The sequence below is a fragment of the Onychostoma macrolepis genome, chromosome 02, assembly GCF_012432095.1.
Source record: "Onychostoma macrolepis isolate SWU-2019 chromosome 02, ASM1243209v1, whole genome shotgun sequence".
Taxonomy (NCBI): domain Eukaryota; kingdom Metazoa; phylum Chordata; class Actinopteri; order Cypriniformes; family Cyprinidae; genus Onychostoma; species Onychostoma macrolepis.
This window is the reverse complement of record NC_081156.1, coordinates 14,403,314-14,427,526: the sequence shown is the minus strand read 5'-3', so window position 1 is coordinate 14,427,526 and position 24,213 is coordinate 14,403,314. Positions and strand designations below refer to the sequence as shown.

The window sequence follows — 24,213 nt, the reverse complement described above, 5'->3', positions numbered from 1 at the left end:
AGGCAATTTCTTGTTTTTCTTTTTGAAAAACGAAAACGAAAATGGTGAATGGTGTTTCTTTTTCAATTTTAAATCAAAAAGCGAATGAACGCAACGTACACGAACCGTGTATGTTGCGTTCATTTGTTTTTTGATTTAACATTGAAAACAGAAACATGAGAAAACGGCACCATTTTAATTTTTCGTTTTTTCAAAAACATGAAAATTTTTCGTTTTTACATTCAGGGGTAGAAAATGGATAAACAGCTTGAGTTCTCTGTTGGGGATTCTCTATGGCAAATATTAGGTGCTTATTGCAGAAATATGTATGTACCTCGGATCTGCAGCCACATTACCCTATTAGTCTATTTCTTTGGCGCACCTCACATTTTATTTAGCTGTCAAGTTATCAAAGAAGCGTGACACACTGGACAACACGGGGCGAATGCATTATAGTGAAGCTGTTATGTTCTCTCAAATGAGTTGTTTGATAATGCATTGAGTTAGATTGTGCTGAAAGCATTCTGTCATGCCTGACCAATGTAGGTGTTCATTTACAGGGGTCTGAGAATGAGAGATAAAGAAAAGATATACGATAAGTTCATGCTACTCGCTGTGTCCGTGTGTTCCTTACCCGCCATTAAACCAGTCATCCAACTCCGATGCATTCCCTTGGCTCTCCGTGATGGTGTCTCGGCTGAGCTCAAGCAGCTGCTGGACGTTGGCATTATTGAACCAGTGGATGTGTCGCCCTGGGTCTTGAACCTGGTTGTAGCTCAGAAGAAATCAGGGGCCCTACGGATGTGTGTCGACCTGCGAGTGGTGAATAAGGCAGTGATCCCGGACAGGTTCCCTCTGCCTACCTCAGAAGAGCTCACTGCTCAGTTCCATGGCTCAGCCGTGTTCTCTAAACTGGATCTTAGACAGGGCTACCTACAAGTGCCTCTCCATCCCAACAGCAGAAACCTTCCAGCCTTCGTGACCCATGCAGGTGTTTCGCTACACGCGTATGCCGTTTGGACTCAGCTCTGCCCCCAGCTGTTTCCAAAAAATCATGGTGTCGGTGTTGGCTGGTATACCGGAGGTGGCCATTTACCTGGATGATGTGGTTATCCATGGGCCCACCCCCGAGAGTCACGATGAACGCCTCAGCAGAGTCTTCGCAGCCCTAGCTAAAAACAAACTAACCCTCAACACGGAAAAATGTGTTTTCTCTGCACCGACCATTAAATATGTGGGTTTCCGGCTGTTGGCAGATGGCGTCACACCACTTCAATCAAATGTAGATGCCATACTGGCAATTCCCGAACCCAGCTCAGCTGTGCAGGTCGCCTCCTTTTTGGGCATGACGGGCTACTATCTGAAGTTCCTCCCACATTATTCTGCTACCACTGCCCCACTACGGCGACTTCTGCGTAAGGATGAGCAATGGGTGTGGTCAGAGGCATGCTCTGATGCTGTCTGTGCGCTCAAGGTGCAGCTCACCACAGCCCCAGTGTTGGCTAACTTCGATATCTCCATCCCCACCTGGGTGACCTGCGATGCGTCAGCTACAGCCATAGGAGCAGTGCTGTCACAAACCCAGCGGGGCATTGAGAAGCCCATCGCCTTTGCATCACTGGCCCTCAATCAGACGGAGCAGCGCTACTCAGTGGGGGAATGTGATGCATTAGCCTGCATCTGGGCCTGCGAGAGGTGGCACTTGTATCTCTATGGCCATGCCTTCACCCTAAGGACAGATCACCAGGCCCTGACAGCACTACTTTCCACATCTGGGACAGGCCACAGGCCACTGAGGCTACACCGCTGGTCCGACCATCTTCTCCAGTATAACATTTACCTGAAGTTCACCCCGGGCAGAGACAATGTTGTGGCCGATCTACTTTCCCGCTCCGCTCCGCCACACCCACCACACACACACACACACCGACACGAATCAGGTGGAACGGGACATTGTCCAGATGTTACACACACCCCTCCAGGCTGTTGTATCGTTACAAGAACTGAAGGAGGCATCGGAACAGGACCCGGTCCTTTCTCAGGTCCGAGTCTATATTCTGAATGGCTGGTCTCAGGAGGTACCAGAGGGGCTGGCAGCATTTTCCAGAATAAAGCAAGAGCTGTCCTGCTGGAATGACACCTGTATGGCACGCGGCCTCTGCACAGTCATCCCCAGCACCCTACGTGCATGTGTCTTGGTGGTGGCTCACGAGGGCCACCTTGGTATTGTGAAGTTGAAGCAGTGCTGCAGAGACTGGGTTTGGTGGCCAGGGATAGATAAAGACATTGAGGCCCCGGTGAAAGATTGTGCTGCCTGTCTCTTAAGCGGTAAGACTGGTCACCAGGCCCCCCCACCCTTAAAACCTCTTGCTTGGCCATCGCAGCCCTGGAACCACCTGCAGCTGGACATTTGTGGTGAGATACAGGGAGTTCCTCATCACCAGCTTTCCTCATGCTTGGCCGCGAGCTCCACCTTCCCCTTGACAGGCTCAGCCCCGCACTGCCTAAGGGCCTACAACCGAGAGTCAGGGCCTCTGTCACCCACCAGCAGAGAAGGATGAAGCAGAAATTCGATCTCTCAGCACGCGTTAAGGTCCCTGAAATAACGGCCACAGATTGGGTCAGGGTTCGCAGGCCCCACAGAGATAACAAACTTGCTTCATATTGGTCTGCCCCTCTCCAAGTTACTCATCAGCTGGGCCCAGCCACCTTCTTGCTCAGCAACGGCACACGGTGGCATGCAAGCCGCCTCCGCAAAGTGCCGCCCCTGGCACATACAACAGGCGTCACACCTCAAGCCACACCCCCAGCTTGGCAGGACACCCCAGCACTTCAGCTGACACCTCAGATAGCTCCTACACAGGCTCCAGACATGCCTATCAACCTGCCAGCTGAGATTTGTGCCTGCCCATCACAGGCTGCCCAGCCTCATCCCCTTGTTTCTCCACGGCCTGTCCGCATTTGTTCTCGCTCAGGGCACTTACAGGACTTTGTGTCAACATTTCATGTTTGAAACCCCGTAGGAGGGGGATGTTATGTTCTCTCAAATGAGTTGTTTGATAATGCATTGAGTTAGTGTTCAGTGATGCATCGAGTTTAGGGCTGCAACGATTAGTCGACATTATCGACAACGTCGACAATAAAAAATTGTCGACAAATATTTTTGTTGTCGAGTAATCGTTTGATCTCATATGACCTAATGTAAGAGCCTGCAATACTGCTGTTTGACCAGTGTGGCACTGTAGCGCAAGACTGTAATTCAACCCTCCTGGATGCAATTCAAGAGAAGAAGACACACAGCGCTTCAGAGAAAATGCGTCTGAACTTGAGCGGAGTTTGGATGAATATGTAAATATATATTGCGCGCTTTCCTCTCAGTAACGAAATAAAAACAACAAAAACTGGCAGCAGTGTGAAAGCAGCAGTTAAAAATGCATCTGATTACAACGATGTGGATGTTTGCATGAGCTCTGCTTTTCAGTAACGTAACGTTACTCCAGTAAAGTCCGGTCACATCATGTTTATTTATATAGTACTTTATGCAATAGATAGCCTTAATTCAAGCAACTTTATGGTAATAAACATGAAAAACCAAAGTCAGTGTCGCTTTCAGTTAGAATTACAATTTGATTTTCTGAAATAAAGCAGCTCTCCAGTGTGGAGCTAGCTAATGATAAAATATTTTTATTAGTGGGAAAAAAATTATTTCATTAAAGTGATAGTTTGGTTTACAGAGATCAAAACTTGGTCTAGCTCAGGACTGTTTTGGTTATCATAACCCTATAAGGTATTTTAAGACATTATGTTGTGAATAAAATAGTTTATCCAAAGCGTCTTATCACTTACCTTTATTTTGTTTCTTATCTATATGACTTACAAAAGGAGATGTTAGGCAGAATGTGCAAGATGTGTCATTCAGTTACTTTTTCACATAGCTAATTAAATGGTGAGAGAGTGTCTCTGTCTGTCATCTCATTTCGTGTGCCAAATATATCTATTTGTATAATGAATTGGTAACACTTTACAATAAGGTATAATTTGTTAACATTAATGTATTAATTAACATCAATGAACAATGCATTTATTACATTTAACTATTAATCTTTGTTAATGTTGGTTAACAAAAATACAGTTGTTCATTGTTTGTTCATGTTAGTTCACAGTGCATTTACCAATGTTAAAAAACACAACTTGTGATTTTAATAATGCATTAGTAAATGCTGAAATTAACATTAACTAAGATTAACAAATGCTGTAGAAGTATTGTTCATTCTTAGTTCATGTTTACTAATGTTAACTAATGAACCTTATTGTAAAGTGTTACCAATTAATTGTATAATAATTGTAATTACATAATATTCTTTTCTAAAGCTGAAGTGACCTTTATTTATGTTAGAATATGTGTAACTTAATATTTTAACTAGTTGCAAAAGCTGAATAATCAAAGTCTACTGATTAATCAGTGAAATAATCAACGATTAGTCGACTAACCTGTCTAATAATCGTTAGATTAATCGATTATCAAAATAAATAAATAAAATAATCGTTTGTTGCAGCCCTAATCGAGTTTGATTGTGCTGAAAGCATTCTGTCATGTCAGACCAATGTAGGTGTTCGTTTACAGGGGTCTGAGAATGAGAGATAAAGAAAAGAGATACGATAAGTTCATGCTACTTGCTGTGTCCATGTGTTCCTTATCAAATACAACAGAAGCGCAGACCAGTATTGATTTTATTGTGAATACGCAGCAGTCATAACATTATTTTAGACAGTACAGTTTCATTAATAATGAGAATAAATTGATTTAATTGTAGACACAAAACAGTGTGTTTTATTTGACTTAAACACAGGCATTTCATTCTTGAATGAATCCGAGTCTTTGAATGAATTGTTTGAGTCAGTGGTTCAATGACCCATTTGCTTTGCTCCTGAAAAAAATCAGCATTTTGAATGAATCCGTTGAATTGATGACTCTATGACTCATTCATCAACACAGTGACTTGCCGCCACCTACTGGCGATCTAACCTTCATAATTCAAGTATCCTGTTGTTTCATTTTGTCACTCATTTCATATTTCTGTAGGCTATTTGTTTAAAACATTAATCTCATTCCATAATGCAATTGCTGTGTTAATGCATTTACTGCTGTCTAAGCAGCATTAATTGTGTAAATACATCTAAATTCAACTTAAGATGCAGCTTCTGTGCCACAGTGCAAAGATGGCTTTGGTTGGTACTGATTTAATAATGTCATATTTTTCAAATATTTACTAAATTCAGGAATTTAATATTAAAGGTGACAGGCGTATTTTAAAGTTTTATTTTATAAAGAAAAAAGCCCTTTTCTAAAAAAAAATAAAAAATAGCATGTATACATGTGTAACATGCTGTCAGATAATGACAGTATCATATAAACTTCTCTATGAAAAAAATTCGAAATAATAATCAAAACGGTAAGATACTGGTCTGCTCTTCACTATAATGTAAATGTCACGCAGCTTTGCCACACAGATTTTGGTAACTGGACAGTTAAATAAAATGTGCTGTGCGCCAAAGAAATAGACTAAAGGGGTAATGTGGCTGCAGATCCGAGGTACATACATATTTCTGCAGTAAGCGCCTAATATTTGCCATATAGAATCTATGCCTACACAGAAGTAAGCCCTGTCTAGGCGCCTGCCACAGTATGGTTTGTGTCAAGCCATTTGTTAGTCTGGTTGTTTGATGAGAGAGAGATGAACGCAGGAGTTGTAATAATCGCTTTAACAGCGGAGGACTCTTATTCTGTTGCACAAAACCAAAGACGACATGATGACAGCACCATTTGATCCTTGCTTGACCAATCAGTGGAAAGGCGTTTAATTCCCTCCCACACATGGAAATCGAACATTCAGACTGTTTATCCATTTTCTACCCCTGAATGTAAAAACGAAAAATCAAGGCGATTTCTTGTTTTTTCGTTGTTTTCGTTGTTCTGAGACCCCGGCTTGGATACGTGCCCAAGGTTCCCACCATGCCCTTCCGCGATCAGGTGGTGAACCTGCAAGCACTGCCCTTGGAGGAGGCAGATACAGCCTTGGCGTTGCTGTGTCCCGTAAGAGCGCTGCACATATTACGTGGACCACACCCGGAGCTTTAGGAGCTCTGATCAGCTCTTTGTCTACCACGGAGGTCAGCAGAAAGGGAAGGCTGTCTCCAAGCAGAGGTTGACCCACTGGATAGTGGATGTCATCGCCTTGACGTACCAATCCCAAGGTGAGCCGTGCCCCCTCGGGGTGAGGGCTCACTCCACACGGAGTGTTGCCTACCCTTATGTGTTGGCGCACGGCGCCTCTCTGGCAGACGTCTGTAGAGCTGCAGGCTGGGCGACACCGAACACCTTCGCGAGGTTTTACAGTCTCTGTGTTGAGCCAGTTTCTTCCCGTGTGTTTGGTAACAGGTAAGTGGCGGGAAGAGCTGGCCGGTGTCACGCTTGCTGTGCCATTCCCCCTCACCCGGGGACACGAATGCCTTTTTCCTCCTCCAGTAAAGTTCTCCAGATGGCGAACCCTGGTGGAGTTCCTCTTGCCCAGGTCTCCGGTCAGCCCCTGTACTGGGCTAGGTGTCCATATGGCTTGATTCCCTGCGGGTAATCCCATATGTTTATTCTTCCACGGTAGGTTTCCCTCTCTGTAAACCCGTGTCTTCCCTTTGACAGAGTACTCTGTCAGGCTCTGCTGGCAGGTCTCCTCCCTACTCCTAGGTAGGACCTGCCTCAGAGTCCCATTCTATATGTAGTACTGCCCCAGGCCTGGGTCAGTCCATATCAGTGTCTCCACATGTGGCCTCCGTAGTGCCCTTCTCCGGAAGGCTCGCTTCCCTGTCATTACTGCCAAGCTGTAACAACAAATAGGACTTGAAGCTATCTTTCTAAAGGTCGGGATCCCTTCTGTTAAGAAATTATGTGGGGAAAGGAACAGCAGCTTGGCTATCTCCAGCAGTGATGTACTCACCTCTGGTCCCTGCGGGTACCAAGGTCAGCGAATTTGCGCTGGGGCGATGGGAAGGTTGCGACCTTTGCATGGCATTTGTTTGTGATGGGGTTCAGGTTGTGGCACTTTCCATGGACCCCTAATGTCGTCACAACATAACTCGTAATGACCAACAGATAGGGAACGTCTCAATTACGTACGTAACCCTCATTCTCTGATGGAGGGAACGGAGACGTTATGTCAAGTCAAGTCAAGTCACCTTTATTTATATAGCGCTTTTAACAATACAGATTGTGTCAAAGCACTTAACAGTATCAAATTGGAGGATAGAGTGTCAGTAATGTATAATGATAAGATTAAACACTAAATTTTCTCAATTTTCAGTTAAAGGCATTTCATTATTGAATTCAGAGATGTCATTGTCTGGCTCAGTTTAGTTTAAATAGTATCTGTGCAATCAAATCGACGATAATCGCTAGAAATTAAGTGTCTCCAACTGAACAAGCCAGAGGCGACAGCAGCATGGAACCAAAACTCCCTCTGTGACAGAATGGAGAAAAAACCTTAGGAGAAACCAGGCTCAGACGGGGGGTCAGTTCTCCTCTTGCCAGGCGAAACCCGCAGTTCAATTCCAACCACAGCCATGTCAGATTGTGTAAAGGGCTTATCTGATTCCCATGGTCTTGTCCCGATGGAGCATTTTAATTTATAATTTAATGTATTTGTTATATTTGTGTTTTACTCATTATTTGAAGTTTTTCATTTATATGATTTATTCATTTGCTATAATTATAATGTATAGTTTAATGCATTTATTGTTTCTCGGTCTATTTTTATAATTTATATTTGTTTGTTTATTATAATTAAAATTTATGTCTCTGGGGCTCATCTAGGTGTCCTGGTCTCCGCTGACGATCAGGGCTGCAGACATCATCTCTTGGTGCTGATCCACCATCTGATCGGATACGGACTGAGAAACAGAATAAGAAAGAAACAGACAAATATTAGCGTAGATGCCATTCTTCTTACGATGTAATGAGTACATCGTATGTTATGGGGAGTGTTCCCGGTTCCGGTTGATCTAATTAATGCAGCCTAACAATCCTTTAACGGATTTGAATAATAGAAGCGTATTAGTGTGTTATGTGTAAGCCAGGTTAAAGAGATGTGTCTTTAATCGAGATTTAAACTGACAGAGTGTGTCTGCCTCCCGAACAGTGTTAGGTAGATTGTTCCAGAGTTTGGGTGCTAAATAGAAAAACGATCTGCCGCCTGCAGTCGATTTTGATATTCTAGGTATTATCAAACGGCCAGAGTTTTGAGAACGCAGAGGACGTGGAGGACTATAATGTAATAAGATCTCGCTCAAGTACTGAGGAGCTAAGCCATTCAGGGCTTTATAAGTAATTAACAAGATTTTAAAATCTATCTGATGTTTGATAGGGAGCCAGTGCAGTGTTGACAGAACCGGGCTAATATGGTCATACTTCCTAGTTCTAGTAAGGACTCTAGCTGCTGCATTTTGGACCAACTGTAGTTTGTTGATCAAGTGTGCAGAACAACCACCCAATAAAGCATTACAAAATAGTCTAACCTAGAGGTCATAAACGCATGAATTAGTATTTCTGCATTTGACGTTGAGAGCATAGATTTAGAGAGCAATTTAGATATGTTTTTGAGATGGAAAAACACAGTTTTACAGATGCTAAAAACATGGCTTTCAAATGAAAGATTGCTATCAAACAGCACACCTAGGTTCCTAACTGATGAAGAAGAATTGACAGAGCAGCCGTCAAGTGTTAGATAGTGTTCTAGGTTATTACATGTGGGGTTTTTAGGTCCGATAATTAACACCTCTGTTTTTTCAGAATTTAGCAGTAAGAAATTACTCGTCATCCAGTTGTTTATATCGACTATGCATTCCGTTAGTTTCTCAATTTGGTGTGTTTCACCGGGCCGCGAAGAAATATAGAGCTGAATATCATCAGCATAACAGTGAAAGCTAACACCATGTCTCCTGATAATATCTCCCAAGGGTAACATGTAAAGTGTGAAAAGTAACGGCCCCAGTACTGAGCCTTGAGGTACTCCATACTGCACTTGTGATCGATATGATACCTCTTCATTCACTGCTACGAACTGATGGCTGTCAGATAAGTACGATTTGAACCATGCTAAGGCACTTCCACTAATGCCAACAAAGTTGTCTAGTCTATTCAAAAGAATGTTGTGGTCGATAGGGTTGAACGCAGTGCTAAGATCCAGTTGAACTAATAAAGAGATACAACCACGAACAGATGATAGAAGCAGGTCATTTGTAACTCTAATGAGAGCAGTCTCAGTACTATAATACGGTCTAAATCCTGACTGGAATTCCTCACAGATATCATTTTTCTCTAAGAAGGAATATAATTGTGAGGATATTACCTTTTCTAGTATCTTTGACAGAAAAGGGAGATTTGAGATCGGTCTGTAATTAACTAGATCTTTGAGGTCAAGTTGTGGTTTTTTAATGAGAGGCTTAACAACAGCCAATTTTAAGGTTTTGGGGACATATCCTAATGACAATGATGAATTAATAATAGCCAAAAGAGGATCTATGACTTCTGGAAGCAGCTCTTTTAGTAGTTTAGATGGAATAGGGTCTAACATACATGTTGTTGGTTTAGATGATTTAACAAGTTTATACAATTCTTCCTCTCCTACAGTAGAGAATGAGTGGAATAGTTCTTCAGAGGATATATAGTGCACTATCTGATGTGATACTGTAGCTGACGGCTGCATGGTTACAATTTTATCTCTGATAGTATTGATCTTGGAAGTAAAGCAGTTCATAAAGTCATTACTGCTGTGCTGTTGGGAAATGCCAACACCTGTTGATGCTTTATTTTTCGTTAATTTAGTCACTGTATTGAATAAATATCGGGGGTTATGTTTGTTTTCTTTTAGAAGAGACGAAAAGTAATCAGATCTAGCAGTTTTTAATGCTTTTCTGTAGGATAGGGTACTTTCCCGCCAAGCTGTACGAAATACCTCTAGTTTTGTTTTCCTCCAGCTGCGCTCCATTTTCCGGGCTGATCTCTTTAGGGCGCGAGTGTTCTCACAGTGTTGGACTCTTATCCTTAATCTTCCTTAAGCGTAAAGGAGCAACCGTATCTAAAGTGCTAGAGAAGAGAGAGTCCATGGTTTCTGTTACATCAAGTTGTTCTGAGCTATTGGATATGCTGAGGAACTGAGATAAGTCAGGAAGAATATTTATTTATTTATGTGGTAGAAGTGATGGTTCTACCATATTTGTAACAAGGAGTTGACTTTACAGCTTTAGCTATATGGAATATACAGGAGACTAGATAATGATCTGAGATATCATCGCTCTACTGCAAAATTTCAATGCCACTGACATCAATTCCATGTGACAGTATTAAATCTAGAGTATGATTTCGACAATGAGTAGGACCTGACACGTGTTGTTTAACACCAATAGAGTTTAGAATGTCTGTAAATGCTGATCCCAACAAATCTTTTTCATTATCAACATGGATATTAAAATCACCAACAATTAGGACTTTATCTGCAGCCAGTACTAACTCCGATAAAAAATCTGCAAATTCTTTAATAAAGTCTGTATGGTGCCCTGGTGGCCTGTATACAGTAGCCAGTACAAACATCAAACTCTGAGAAATACTGAAAATATTGCTATAAATTGTAGCAACACCTCCCCCTTTACCCTTTGGACGCGGTTCATATTTGTAACAGTAATCTTGGGGTGTAGACTCGTTTAAAGTAATGTAATCATCTGGTTTTAGCCAGGTTTCTGTCAAACAAAGCACATCTAGTTTATGGTCAGTGAACATATCGTTTACAAAAAGTGCTTTTGTAGAAAGGGATCTAATATTCAAAAAGCCAAGCTTTATCATATGTTTATCTGTATTATACTGTATCTGTTTTTTATTTGTTGAACATCAATTAAATTGTTACTATTACTTTGGTTTGGCTATTTTCTGTATTTTCTAGTACGGGGAACAGACACAGTCTCTATAGTGTGATATCTAGGTGAAGGAGTCTCTATGTGCTGAGAATTAACTGACTTCTGTGACGTGAGGAGACTAGCAGACGGTCGGTTTAGCCAGTCTGTCTGCTTCCTGACCTGGGCCCCAGTTAGTCAAGTACAGGTCTGCCCCAAAAATTATTCCAATTGTCTATAAAGCCTATGTTATTTTGCGGGCACCACTTAGTTATGTCCCCATGCCACAATCTTGGACCATCGCTGGTTGCCAGGGACATGTTCTCAGCTCCTCAGTGGAGAACCTGATGAGTGGCTGCACCTGTCGCCTATTTATACCCGTATGCACGGGAGTGGCTCAGGTATGCAAAATTCACTAGCCAATATTCATTGCGTTTTCTCTTAAAGTCAGAGGTGATTGGGGCTCCCAAGTGAATCCCCTAATGTCGTCACGACATAACATCTCCGTTCCCTCCATCAAGGAATGAGGGTTACGTATGTAACCGAGACATATATTCTCACTGGAGCTAACACTACACCGACGTCCTACGTCATCTGCCCGAACAGTGTTCTATTGTGAACGTGCATATGACAGTTAACGCAAGAGTTTTCTGTTTATAAGGTTTTAAATATGGATATTTTTCTTACAAAAATGTATTGATTCGCTACAAGAGGCCTTTATTCACCCTCCGGAGGCATGTGAGGCAGAAAGTCATATACTCCTAGGATGGCTTGAGGGTAAGTAAATCAAGGGGTAATTTAAATTTTTGGGTGAACTAACCCTTTAATGAATCAGTGTTCAAATTCAAATAAATGATTCAATGACTCTGAAAGATAGTGGCTATGTCAGAAATCACATAGTCTATGAGTAGGTCATTTATTTGAGTAAGCAATTACTTGGTGACCGTTAAAAAGAAAGTAGTATAGTATAATATTACATTCACCATGTTGTCATTGTCATGTGACCTACGAGAGTCAGCTCCGTCACTTTACCGTCATTCACAAATCCTCTTCAGTGGCCTCATGGGATGGTAAAGTGTACATCGGATGTGCACTTAAGAGTCTTGCTGGAAGTAGTAAGTCATCTGAGTACTTACTACTGCCTACTGTTTTGTGAATGCTGTCAATTCGGACATACTACTTGGCTCACATACTGTTTTTTGTATCACATAAAGTAGGGCAGTATGGGATTTTGGATGCAACCCGGTTACTTTGTTCCTGAATTAATCAGTGTTTTGAATAAATTGCTTTAGTGAATGATTCAATGACTCGCTTATAAAACTTCTCTCTACCACGTTTCGATGTTCTGCCGTAAGAGTTGTTGCGTAATTGATTATTTCATTAAACAGTATACGCTTTCTTGACAAAAGCTACAATTTAGCTGCATGACAGCTATAAATTCCTAATCACTTTTTCTGGAAAACAGTGCATGTGGTACAAAGCTATTTTATATAATTTTCAACTGATACTACAACTGACACAAAAAACACAGATAATCAACAAACAAAACACAATGACAATGCAGCACTCTGACACGAGCGACAGAACCTCTCAGACTGGCCCAGCATCATCTTTATTGTTGAGCTCTGCTGCATACGGTTATAAAATAGTAAGGGCAGCACACATAGTGCAGAAAATTAATTTCTCCATCTGTTTAGTTCAACTTAGGGCTCCATGAGTGGAGAACGCCCTGAGATGTCCTCTGCTGAAACCCTCCCTTGCGTTATGCTGCAGTCTTGCAGAGGCAGAGCGTTGCCTGTAGTGTCTCATTGAAAGTATTCATTTTGGTCCAATAATGGATGAATCTCCTCCAGGACATAAACTCGCATGTTTCCTCTTCCCAAAAGAGCACAGAGCCTTTTTACTTTGGGCAACAAGTCATGCGAGCATCTTTGCCCTTTCAAGACTTACATAAATCATCATTTACAGCCTGAGAAGCCATACATGTGTGTATGATACAAAAAGCCTTTCAGAGGTGTAAAACTTCCCTCTTTCCTTTTGTTTTCCCTACGGGCGCTCTTGGGTTAGGTGGTGTGTGTGGTGAAAAATTTCAAAGGGAAGCCCTTACTGAGTGAGATACCGCCGGAGGAGAGTGTGTCCAGTGGTCCCATGATCACTCAGCCCAGGATGGAGCACACTATGGAGAAATACATAGTGTCCCAGGTATTCAACCACAAGCATTCATGTACACTAGAATGTTCACTAAAACACCTTGCGACCAGTTTCTATCAAAAATTACATTATTAACTGTACACCGTAAAAGATTTTTAAAAGATGTAAATAAAGGTTATTAGAGTTTTACAAGAAAAATACTTTTTCAGTCGTTCTACTTCCTAATTCTTGTTCTTGTTTAATTAAATGTTACTTATTTATCTAGACAACTTTCAAAGTTTTTTTATTTTTAATTTTTTTTGCAATGTATTAAGGCCTGTTTACACCAATAATGAATGTTTGGTGCATAAATTCGGTCCACTTTTAGCAAGTGATGTTTTCAATCAGCAGTTCAGATTTGTATTCGCTAAGGTGTTTATCAAACAACACCAAATACAAGAGTATAACGACACAAGACAGCCGCTTCTGGATTCTTTCTCTGATATCCCCTGTCACTTAGCAAAATAGTCCATCCGTGAATGCCACCAAGTCATAGTTTTATGTAACAGCAGAGACTCTGGGCATGTGACCAAAAGCATTAATCTGATTGGTTGGCCAGTTTTCTCCACAGCACAATGGAATAGAGATTAGAATTAAAATCTTTAACACACTGGATTTTTGTACTGAATATTTGTCTTGGTGTGAACATACATTTAAATATTAAGATCTGTTCACACCAACAACAATAACTGTAAAAAAATACCGTAATGATAACTATAATAGGCTAACATCCACAACAATGGATAATAAAATTCAGTTTATTATTTAAGCATGTGCTGCAGTTTGCAAGTTCTTTAAAGGTGATGGATTCTGCCATTTTTTTTTGTTCATCAGCTGGAAAAATAATTCTGAAAGTCTTTCTGAAAGTGATTCTAGCAATATTGTTCCTCTGTGTCATTATCATTTTAGTTGTGGTGTGGACTTTGCTATTTTCATAAAATTAAAATGATTATTAGAACTTTATCATAGTTACATCCTTGGTGTGAAGGGCCTTAACTGTAGTATAGATGAGCTTCTTACATATGTCTTGTACAAGATCATTCATCCGCACTTTAAAAATTTGCAGAACAACATGTCATCTTTATGTGGGTCATCTTATGACTTTGCCTGTGGCAGTTTTTAGTGTGCAGCATTAAAATTTTAACTCTTACTGTATGGCTATGAATTTAAAACCTTAAACGGTATTACACGATTTGGTAATGGGGCTTATATGAAATCTTTAATGTTTGATAAACAGTCCTTTCCTTTTAGCTTCTTTTTTAAGTACTAAACTCAACCTCAGTTCAGTTTCTTTTATAGAATAATAAAATACTTTTGATGACAGCCATCACATTGAACAGCCTTTGGACACTGAATATTATGTTCTGAATGTTAAATGTTCTTCTCTAGTAAATCCCATTATTTCTTTTCAGTATGTTCATTCGGTTGCTTTGCCTCGGGCCAGAATTTCTTGTATCTGTGTCACAAGAGATCAGAGTTAGTCAGTGGGTTTATCTCCGGTCTCGGAAAAAATAGGCACATCCAGCTGAATATATCACTTCTACAGTACATGCTGCTTTTGAGATAAAACATTGGATTATACATGCACACCTTTTATTGTTGTTGTTTATTTTCAAATTTACATGAATATGATTTTAAATCCCATGTTTTCCATGTCACCATCCATCCTCAATATCATCCACTGACTAATGTTTGTACCTCGCTGTCCACAGATCAGATGTACACTGCTGATTGTTTCAGTATTCAACAGCATTGTTCAGCAGGGCTGCCATACAATATTCAACAGGTAGTTGGTCCCCTTGAGGTCATGAACCCACAGTTTGGTAGCAGATATTGTCGCCTTTGAACTCCATTATGCACCACAATCAGTAGGAGTCCCGCCTATCTTTGATTAATAGTTCAATATGACTTCCCAAGATTCATTTTGGATTCATATAAGGGTGAGCCCAGGGGCTCTGTGAGGCAGTTCATCAAGATTACGTGTAAGCCCAAGACATATGCACCTGCAATGCATGGCTAGCACTCACACATAACACCTTGGTTATTTCAAGGCTATGTCATTAATCTTTAAGGTAGATATTACTTATTCCCACAGCTTTAAGTGTGCGCCAGGTCTTTAACATTGCAATGAAATGAAGGTAGAAAAGCAACTCGCGTTCAAGTGACTTTAACACTCCTCGAGTCTCAAACACCAAAAATCTTTAAAAATAAATTTTTAGAGCAAGTATCAAATTGTCTTTTTTAGTCAGGTTTCATATGGTTTTGATTTTTATACCATTTTCAAGAATTGTTTAAAATAAAATTAAGTATACATGCATTTCTTAAGGAATAGTTCACTCCAAAATTGAAATTTACTCACCCTTAGGTCATCCAAGGTGCAGATGAGTTTGTTTCCTCATCAGAACAGATTTGGAGACATTTAGCATTACATCACTTGCTCACCAATGGATTCTCTGCAGTGAATGGGTGCCGTCAGAACAAGAGTCCAAACAGCTGATAAAAACACAAGTAATAATAAAATAATCCACAAGTAATCCGCAGGACTCAAGTTTAACAATTAACTTCTTTTTTCTTAATTATGATATTAGGACTGTTGTATCACCCTGACATTTCTGACCTAAGAGTGTAGTCCAGGTGACATGTTAAAATAATGTTCACTTTTTCATAAAAGCATGAAACTTGGTACACTTTTATAGTTCGTGGCCCTAAACATTTTCAGAAATGGAGCCATCGCAAAAACACCTTGTGGTTGCCATGGCGACCATTTTACTTTCCGCCATAACCAAATTATGTATTTTGTGTCATATCTCCTGAACCAAACACGATAACACCGAAAAGGTGATGTCTACCCATATGTTATGATGGTCAAGGAATACAATGATACCTGATATAAAACAACATAAACTGTTCAGGTGAAGAGTTAATGGTGAAATTAGCAATGTGAGAAGAAAATCACAGTATCTGAGCATCACAGCATTTACAAAAGTCCATATTATGGCTATTATTTTTTTCTTTCTTTGATAATTAACTAATATTTTATTCAATAAAGATTGTTTTCAAGAATACTATCATATATTTCAGAGATATTAAAAAAATCATCTCAGGTAAGTGTATTTTTCCTTACCTCAGAGTCAGGTAGGCGGTAGTGTGTTTCCAATATAATATACAATACAATGCTCTAACATCACACGCAGACATCAACACAATCAGGTGAACAGTTAATGGTTAATTCAGTGACTGTATCATAAGGATTACAATTAAATTTCAGAAGATGCAGAATGAAATTTCAAACATATTTCATGTAAACTTAATTTACAATCACTCTCTGGGGCCAGAGTTGTCTATTATATTGTCCACAAGGGGGAAGCCAGAGTCCTGAACGCTGGCAGGTACACGCGGGTGAACCGCTAATATATGATGTAACGAGTGGAATAAAATTTATGTGTAGGGTGCGGTGCGAGTGCGGGCCAGATGGTGACAAGCACGGGCGGGTTGCGGGTCCAGTAACCAAGACTATTTTGTCTCGGTCCAGTATACGCTGAGCAGTGTAGCCAATTGCTCTGCCACTGATTGACAGCTGTAGTGATTATATTTAAGGGAGCACTCTTTGCTTGCTTTCTGTATTTAATCTATTCACAATTTGAATAAAAATTTTAATAAACTAGTTTTGTCTTCCACATGTAGGAGATTTAATGCAGATGTGGTTCGGATCCCAGTTTTTGTCAAATGGGTCGGTATGAGATTAAATTAGTGTTGCTGTCAGATAACGTGTTGGGTGTTCTGTTAATTACTGCGATTGTGGTAAGATAATTTCACCAGCCAGGAAAGGTGAACGAAAATGCCTCTCTATGATGTTACCACAAGGCATCTCTTACTTATAGATCTCAGACTTCTGGAGGGGATGTAGATTTGTAAGAGTGAGGAGGAAGTAGGAGGATGCTGAGCCTGTGGCTGTTCTCTACCCAAACATCAATGTCTTGAACTTGATGCAATCCGCAACCGGTAGCCAGTGCAGGGAGATAAAGAGAGGTGTGAAGTAGGCCCTTTTGGGCTCATGGAAGACCGGTCGTGCTGCTGCATTCTGAAACATTTGTCGAGGTTTGATTGCGCATGATGGAAGTCCAGCTAGAATAGCACTGCAATAGTCCAGCCTAAAAATTACAAGGGCCTGGGCAAGAAGTTGTGCAGCATGCTCTATTTGGAAGGGCTTGATCCTCCTTATGTAGTGCAATGCAAACTTGCATGATCGAGCTGTCTTTACAATATGGTCCTTGAAGGTCAGCTGGCCCCCAAAGAATAATTTTTGATTGAACCTGGGAGTGGCAGGGAAAATGAGAAACTCAGTCTATGCCGGGTTGAGCTGCAGGTGATGTTCTTTCATCCATGCCGAGATGTTTGTTAGGCAGCCTGAGGTCTGTGCAGCTACTATTGGGTTGTCTGGTTGAAATGAATGATAGAGCTGTGTTCCATCAGCATAGCAATGGTAGAAGAAACCATGTGCCTGTATGATGGGTCCCAGTGATGTAGTGTAAATGGAGAAGATGAGGGGTCCAAGAACTGATCCCTGAGGAAACCCTGTGGCCAGTTGATGTCCTTTGGATACCTCTCCTCCCTAGGAAACCCTGAAACACCTACCTGTGAGATAAGATTCAAACCAGTGGAGTGCAGATCCTGTGAAGGTAGACAGGATAATCTGATGATTCACAGTTTCAAAAGTGGCAGATAGATCCAGCAGAATAAGAACTGATGATGATTTGGAATCAGCTTTCGCTATCTGCAGGGCTACAGTGACCAACAGAAAAGCAGTCTTATTTGAATGGCCTTTACTGAAACCTGATTGGTTAAAGTTCAGTTGGTCATTCTGTGAAATAAATAATGTAACTGTGTCTATAAAGGTGTGAACCAAATGGTCCATGCCATTAGAATAACAATGGAACAGCATTCCTCAAGAACATTGCAGGATCTCCAGTGGGAAGGTCCTAACATTATTGTTTCTAGCCCTTTTGTCCTCAGGTTGACAAGGTTTTTGCACTGCAGCTGTCATTGAAAGACAGTGAGCAACTCTGTATGTTTGTTATGGGAAAAGCTAGGATTCATACAAGGGTTAAGATTATTTGAAAGAAGACATGCTAACATCGCTATTGAAGAACTGCTATACTACCATTTTCAATAAATTCTTCTCCCCACAAAAAGTTTCAAGTCAAACCTATTGTTGGTCAAACCTACTTAACTTTTAGTATTAGAGAAATCTAGTACATTGGTGAGCCACCCAAAAGACTGCTCAGCAAAAATACAGTAAAGATGGGGCATGGGACAACTTTTTAGGTTAAAAGGAGTAGTATGCACTGGCCAGTCTAGAAAGATATTGTCTTAACAAGAAGTAAAAGTGGATCATAAAGTGTCAGTTGCTGTATTTACATCCAGAGATGCAGTGTAAGGTTTTTCCAGACGGATTTCGAAGTCACCGAAGACTACAAGTGGACTGCCATCCACAGAGAATGAGGACAGCAGCCCATCCAGCTCCTATATAAAGGTGCCCAGTTGACCAGGAAGGCGATAAATCATTACAATATGGAGTTTAACAGGAGCTGTTACCATAATAGCATTATGGAAACTCAAAATGTTATTACTTTTTTTTGCATAGGGAAGAGTGGGTTGAGTATTTCCAATTATTAGAAATGAGAAGACCAGTACCCTTCCAACCTGATGGGGGGTGTGAAAGAAAGGGAAGTTGTTAGAGAGAACAGCAGGGGTTGCAGAGTCTTCTGGATGAATCCAGGTCTCAGTCAAGCCCAAGATACTAAGAGTAGACTGAGAAGCAATGGCCAGAATGAAGTTTGTTGAAAGCTGACTGACAATTCCAGAGACCCACAAAAAATGACAGAGTTGCAGCCGAAGAGGTGCAGATAGGACGCAGTTTAGCAAGATTGTGTTGCCATCTGTGTGTGATGTTAGAGTTTTGTTGAGAGACAACAAGAATGTATTGGAAACATACCACCGCCTACCCTACTCTGTCTGAGAGGTAAGGAAAAATACACTTATATGAGATGATGATTTTTTTTATTTTTTATATGATTGTATTCTTTAAAACAATATTTTATTGCACTATTAAATAAAATATTAGTTAAGCTGGTGTGTGGTGGGCGTTCTGGCACAATATGGCTGCTGTCACATCATCCAGGTGGATGCTGCACATTGGTGGTGGTTGAGGAGATTCCCACTTCCATGTAAAGCGCTATATAAATGTAAAAAATTAATAATTAATTAATTAAAACAATCTTTTATTGTACTATTGAATAAAATATTAGTTAATTATCAAAGAAAGAAAAAATTGATAGCCATAATATGGACTTTTGTAAATGCTGTGATACTGTGATGCTGAGATACTGTTATTTCCTTCTCACATCGTTGATTTCACCATTAACTCTTCACCTGAACATGTATATGGTATCATTGTAATCATCCTTGACCATCAAAACATAGGGGTAGACATTACCTTATTTGTGTTATCATGTTTGGTTCAGGAGATATGACACAAAATATATAATTTGGTTATGGCGGAAAGTAAAATGGTCTCCATGGCAACCACGAGGTGTTTTTGCAATGGCTCCATTTCTGAAAATGTTCAGGGCCCTAACCTGTACAATTGTACCAAGTTTCATGCTTTTATGAAAAAGTGAACATATCACCTCAAATTTTGCACATATCACCTGGACTAGTGAGAAATATTTTAATTCAGACATCAAAAACATGGTCAGCATGTCATATTCTACACCTCATATTCAAATGATCGTATATATATATGAATTGCATTTTAATGTTTTGAACAGATTCAGACAACAAATGAGTGTTATGTAATTGACCTAGATGTTAAACTCTATTTTTTGTTTGATTTTCAGAATCCCATCACCTATGCTGAGATCACATGACAGTGAAAAGCCTACTAGCCAGAATGCTGTGGATAATGTTGCTGCTCTCCAGTGCGACTTCTTACTTTGAGTGCAACGTCGATATGTGCTATTTTTACACTTCTATTTTCAAGTGTGTGGAAAAAAATCCTCTATACCTTGTTGTCCCCCTTTTAAGTTTTTTTTTTTTTTTTTTTGGAAAAAAGTTAGGGTCGCATCCCTATTTTTATACAAACATATTACTGTTATAATTTTTTTTTGTGGTTGAATATACAGGGTATTGTGTGAATGTACAATTGCAACATGATGTCCATTGAAATGTACATATCCTGATGTACTATTTACAACTGTGAGTCCATTGTTGAATTTTGAAGAGGTTTCTGACTGACAAGAATTATTGTTGTTGATCCTCATAGAAATCAGGTTCTTCTTTTATCTTTCTGCCTGTTTTTCTTTTCAGAACAGCAAACTGTTCCAGTGTTGCATCAGATGTTATGCTGTGTATTTCTAAGCATGTTTAAATGGCCAATAGGGTTTAGTTATTGTACAGTCATGAATTATGATTTGCTACTTTCTAGTAGAGACGATATTGGGGGAGGGACATTCTCATTCTAGAGAGCATCTGATTGGTCAATACTCAGTGTAGTACAGGATGAGTCATCAATATTTACATTTAGTCATTTTGCAGACACTTTTATCCAAAGCGACTTACAATTGGGGAGCAAAATATTTTTGCTCAGTTTTCTAGGAACATATAGGAACGATGGACTTTAATTAAAAAACTTTAATTTTGATTTCACAGGGTCTTTAAAGTGGGCTGATGTGAACATGAGGTGATAAGCAGAAATAATGATTGATTTTGATGTCATTATGGCAGAGAGCACCTTGGGCAGAGTTGATGAATTTAATTGTGACTGGCAATTGATTACAGGACTCACAAAAGATTAGATGCTCAAGCTTTTGCCCAAAGAGGCTGTAGGGTGTTTATGAAGGATCACTTTGTGTGCTTTAATGTGGTCAGTGTGTGTGTGTATGTTTGTGCTTATTTGTGAGTCTGCCTTTGATGTCACCTCTGTGAGAACGCAGTCTCTAGTGGCTTAGAGAAGGCCGTTTGTTTTCTTGGCAGAGCTGGAATAATACCCGTACCTGTAAAAAACCGAGAGATATGGAGATGGAAAGAAAGAGCGCATGGACCTTCATTGAATGGAAAACAATGCATCTCAGTGAGTTCACACAGATATATGGCAATACAATATTTGCATTTGGATACATTTGCGATTTCACAATCATATGTGTTTTTATTGTATCATAGACCTCATAGTATCAAAGGTCTGCAGTGTTTGGTTGAATTTACATTCTGCAGAGTGATTTTTTACACCATACTTGAGTATATGTTTGATCTCTCACTGACTAGTGATGAGATTTGATTTTCAAATTCATGCTTGAATACATTAAGTGTCTCCTAATGATGTAAATCATTTATCCAATTCATCTCACTCATGTAGTACTACTGGACATCTTGAACCCTTTTATGTCCACTGTTTGTCCCATTAGTTGATTCTTTCATCAAGGAAAGCTTGTGAATATACCTTTTTAGAGAGTTTTTGGCTGGCTCACTGAGGGTTTTACACTGAGTAAAGAACTCTTTGTAAAGCTGCTTTGTGATTGTGAAGGTACAATTATTCAAAAAGAGCTACTGCATTACCTGCACATTGACTTTAATTCAGGGTTATTTCTAGTGACAGTTGTGTGATTTCCTCCCAAAAGAATTGGAAACAAATGCACATTTGAATGTGATAAGCATATACATTTGGGATTATGTTCCAGTCATAAAAGCAAAGAGGTAACCAAACTCAACTGTAAGAATTTTTTTTTTTTTTTCCAAGAGATTTTTTTCAAAAGGCTTTAAAAAAGTTGGTATATAGGCTATATCCATCATATTTGGTTTACAAATGGATTTGATGCCCAAAACCCAAAAGTTGTGAAAGAAATTTTGATTGTGAAAAAGCCTGAAATGTTTGTAAAACCATATTGTATGAGAGACGGCTTGTGTTGATGATCTGGCAATGACCTCAGTGACTGAACTGGAAAGGAAAGCAGATCTTCCCTGAGTCCAAGATGTCAAACAGTAATAAAATATTTACCCTCAGAGTCGCTGTCGCTCTGTATCTTTTATGTATGATGACTGTATAAAATTCTGTGATTTAAAAATAATAATTCCTTAATATTTAGTTTGAAGATACATTTTCTCAGATTTATATTGTGTAAAAAACAATTTTCAGTATATATCTTATATATGCATTTGTTAATTTTTTTTTTTTACTTTTGACATATATATATATATATATATATATATAATTTTTTATATGGCAATGCCTAATGAATAAAAATAATTACCTAAATTACCTGCAACACTTTAAAGAACATAATGGCATGCAGAGGCTGCATCAACACTTTTGAGTGATTATTCCTTAGAAACATAGAAACAACTGGATTTACTGCAACACAGTTCACCAGTTTAGGCGGAAATGAGCGGAAAGGCACACCGGAAACCATGATCGCCGGAAGACAGGTATGCTTGGCTGAGCAAATTAGTAGACTTCTTCAGAAGTCATTTGCAACCGCATTTAGAGTGAAAAAGTAGTTTTTCATTGAAATGAAATGTTTTCCGTGATGGCAGTCTTATAATATAGGCCTATATATTAGCATGCAGCAAAAGAACTGTGAGATCAAATATTGGGATGTTTCCAGATCTTGATAATTAGATGCTGTTTCAAGAGTAGCTTCTTAAGTTTTTTGATATCTTCCAATGTTTTAGTGTCTTTATCATCCATTTCAGTCAGGCTGGCCTTATGTAACAATTATAGGAATGTGTTGTTCTTTACATCACTCAAAATGTTAATGCTAACAGCTCTCAGTCTGTATCTGTCTTCCTGACAATAACAAACATTCGCATCACGTGTGATAAGAAATGCAGGAACATGTTGTTCTCTGAGTTGTATGCTGTGTTTGTTCGGGCTTTATCAGTTCTCTGGTCATGTATCAGACACAGAGCGGCTGGTCCAAACATAAGGATGCTGGAGTTCAGGGGTCCTCCTGGACTTCTTGCTTTCATCTCCTCCATTAATGTGGTGGGTGAGCCCAAGTGCATATGCCCACCACCTCCCCTCTGCCCCATTTACAGTGCAAGTCTCCCATGGACAAAATGTAAATTAAAAATGCATTAGATGTTTCGAATGACATTTCAAGAACTCTGTACCCATGGGGAATCTATCTTGATTTCATTTCTGAAGATTTCATTCAGGCTTCTCATAAAATGAATTTAATTCAAAGGAAGGGCATGGCAAGGGCATGAGTCATTGTCCAGATAAAGGAATGCAGAACACAGTGTATGAGATATTGAGATATATTTGAAGAAACTTATTGCAGTATCTTTACATAGGATAGTTTTCATGTTTAGTTAGACTGTGCAATACTGAATTTCTCCACAAGATAAGAACATTTTTGAAAAACTCTGTCAATTAATAAATCTGAAAAATATAAGAGGCCCCTGTTTTTCCATAGAACATAGGGTTGAAGACAGAAATAAACGATTATTGCAAATAGGGCCAAAAAGAGAAGCAGCAGCAAGTTCAGAATTGTGTCTAAATTGCCTCCAAATTCTGTGAGAAGAAACTGGGTTTGTATTGTACTTTGAGGGGTGAGTGGACAAAGGAGCACACACAAAGGCAGAAAGTGAAGATGAAGAGCTGGTCTGTGCTTCTGACTTACACCAGTCTATATGGGAGAGTTATACCAGCTGTGAATTTTGCTAATATTTGCTGTCCTGTAATAAATCAAAAAGTTGGGCAGACCAAGACCCCTATCTTTGAATAAATGCCTTGCTTAACCTAGCAGGTCTGCCCTGCCATATATAAGCAGAAATAGCCCCATCCAACAGTTTAAAAAAGCACTTAGGTGAAAACACTGGGAGGGTCTGAAAAAGGAACAAAAAAAAAAAATTATTTTAATTTCCTGAATTCTACCAAATAGAGTAAGAGGTAACTTATCCCAACATTGCAAATCTAATTTAACATGAGTGAGCAATTAAAAAAGATTATACTGATATAATAGATCAAAGGAATGTGAAACACTTACTCCCAAGAAATGACATTTTTTCGGAGGATAAATGATGGCAGCATCTCAGCTGGAATTTAAGCAT

The 24,213-nt window shown here is 39.6% G+C and overlaps 1 protein-coding gene across 3 annotated transcripts in view; it reads left to right on the top strand.

Annotated features, from left to right (window-relative positions):
• The window catches only part of plppr5a (phospholipid phosphatase related 5a), a 46,239-nt gene extending 24,083 nt beyond the window's left edge, over nucleotides 1-22,156 (top strand). Inside the window, exons 5-6 of one of the 3 annotated variants that reach the window (XM_058761741.1) lie at nucleotides 12,982-13,116; nucleotides 20,004-22,156. In XM_058761741.1, coding sequence (XP_058617724.1) covers nucleotides 12,982-13,116; nucleotides 20,004-20,033 — 165 coding nt within the window. In that variant the 3' untranslated portion in view covers nucleotides 20,034-22,156. Of the gene's footprint in view, nucleotides 1-12,981; nucleotides 13,117-20,003 lie in introns of those variants that run through there. The other 2 variants (XR_009268591.1, XM_058761746.1) reach the window with 2 other exon arrangements.
• The last annotated feature ends 2,057 nt before the right edge of the window (nucleotides 22,157-24,213 follow it).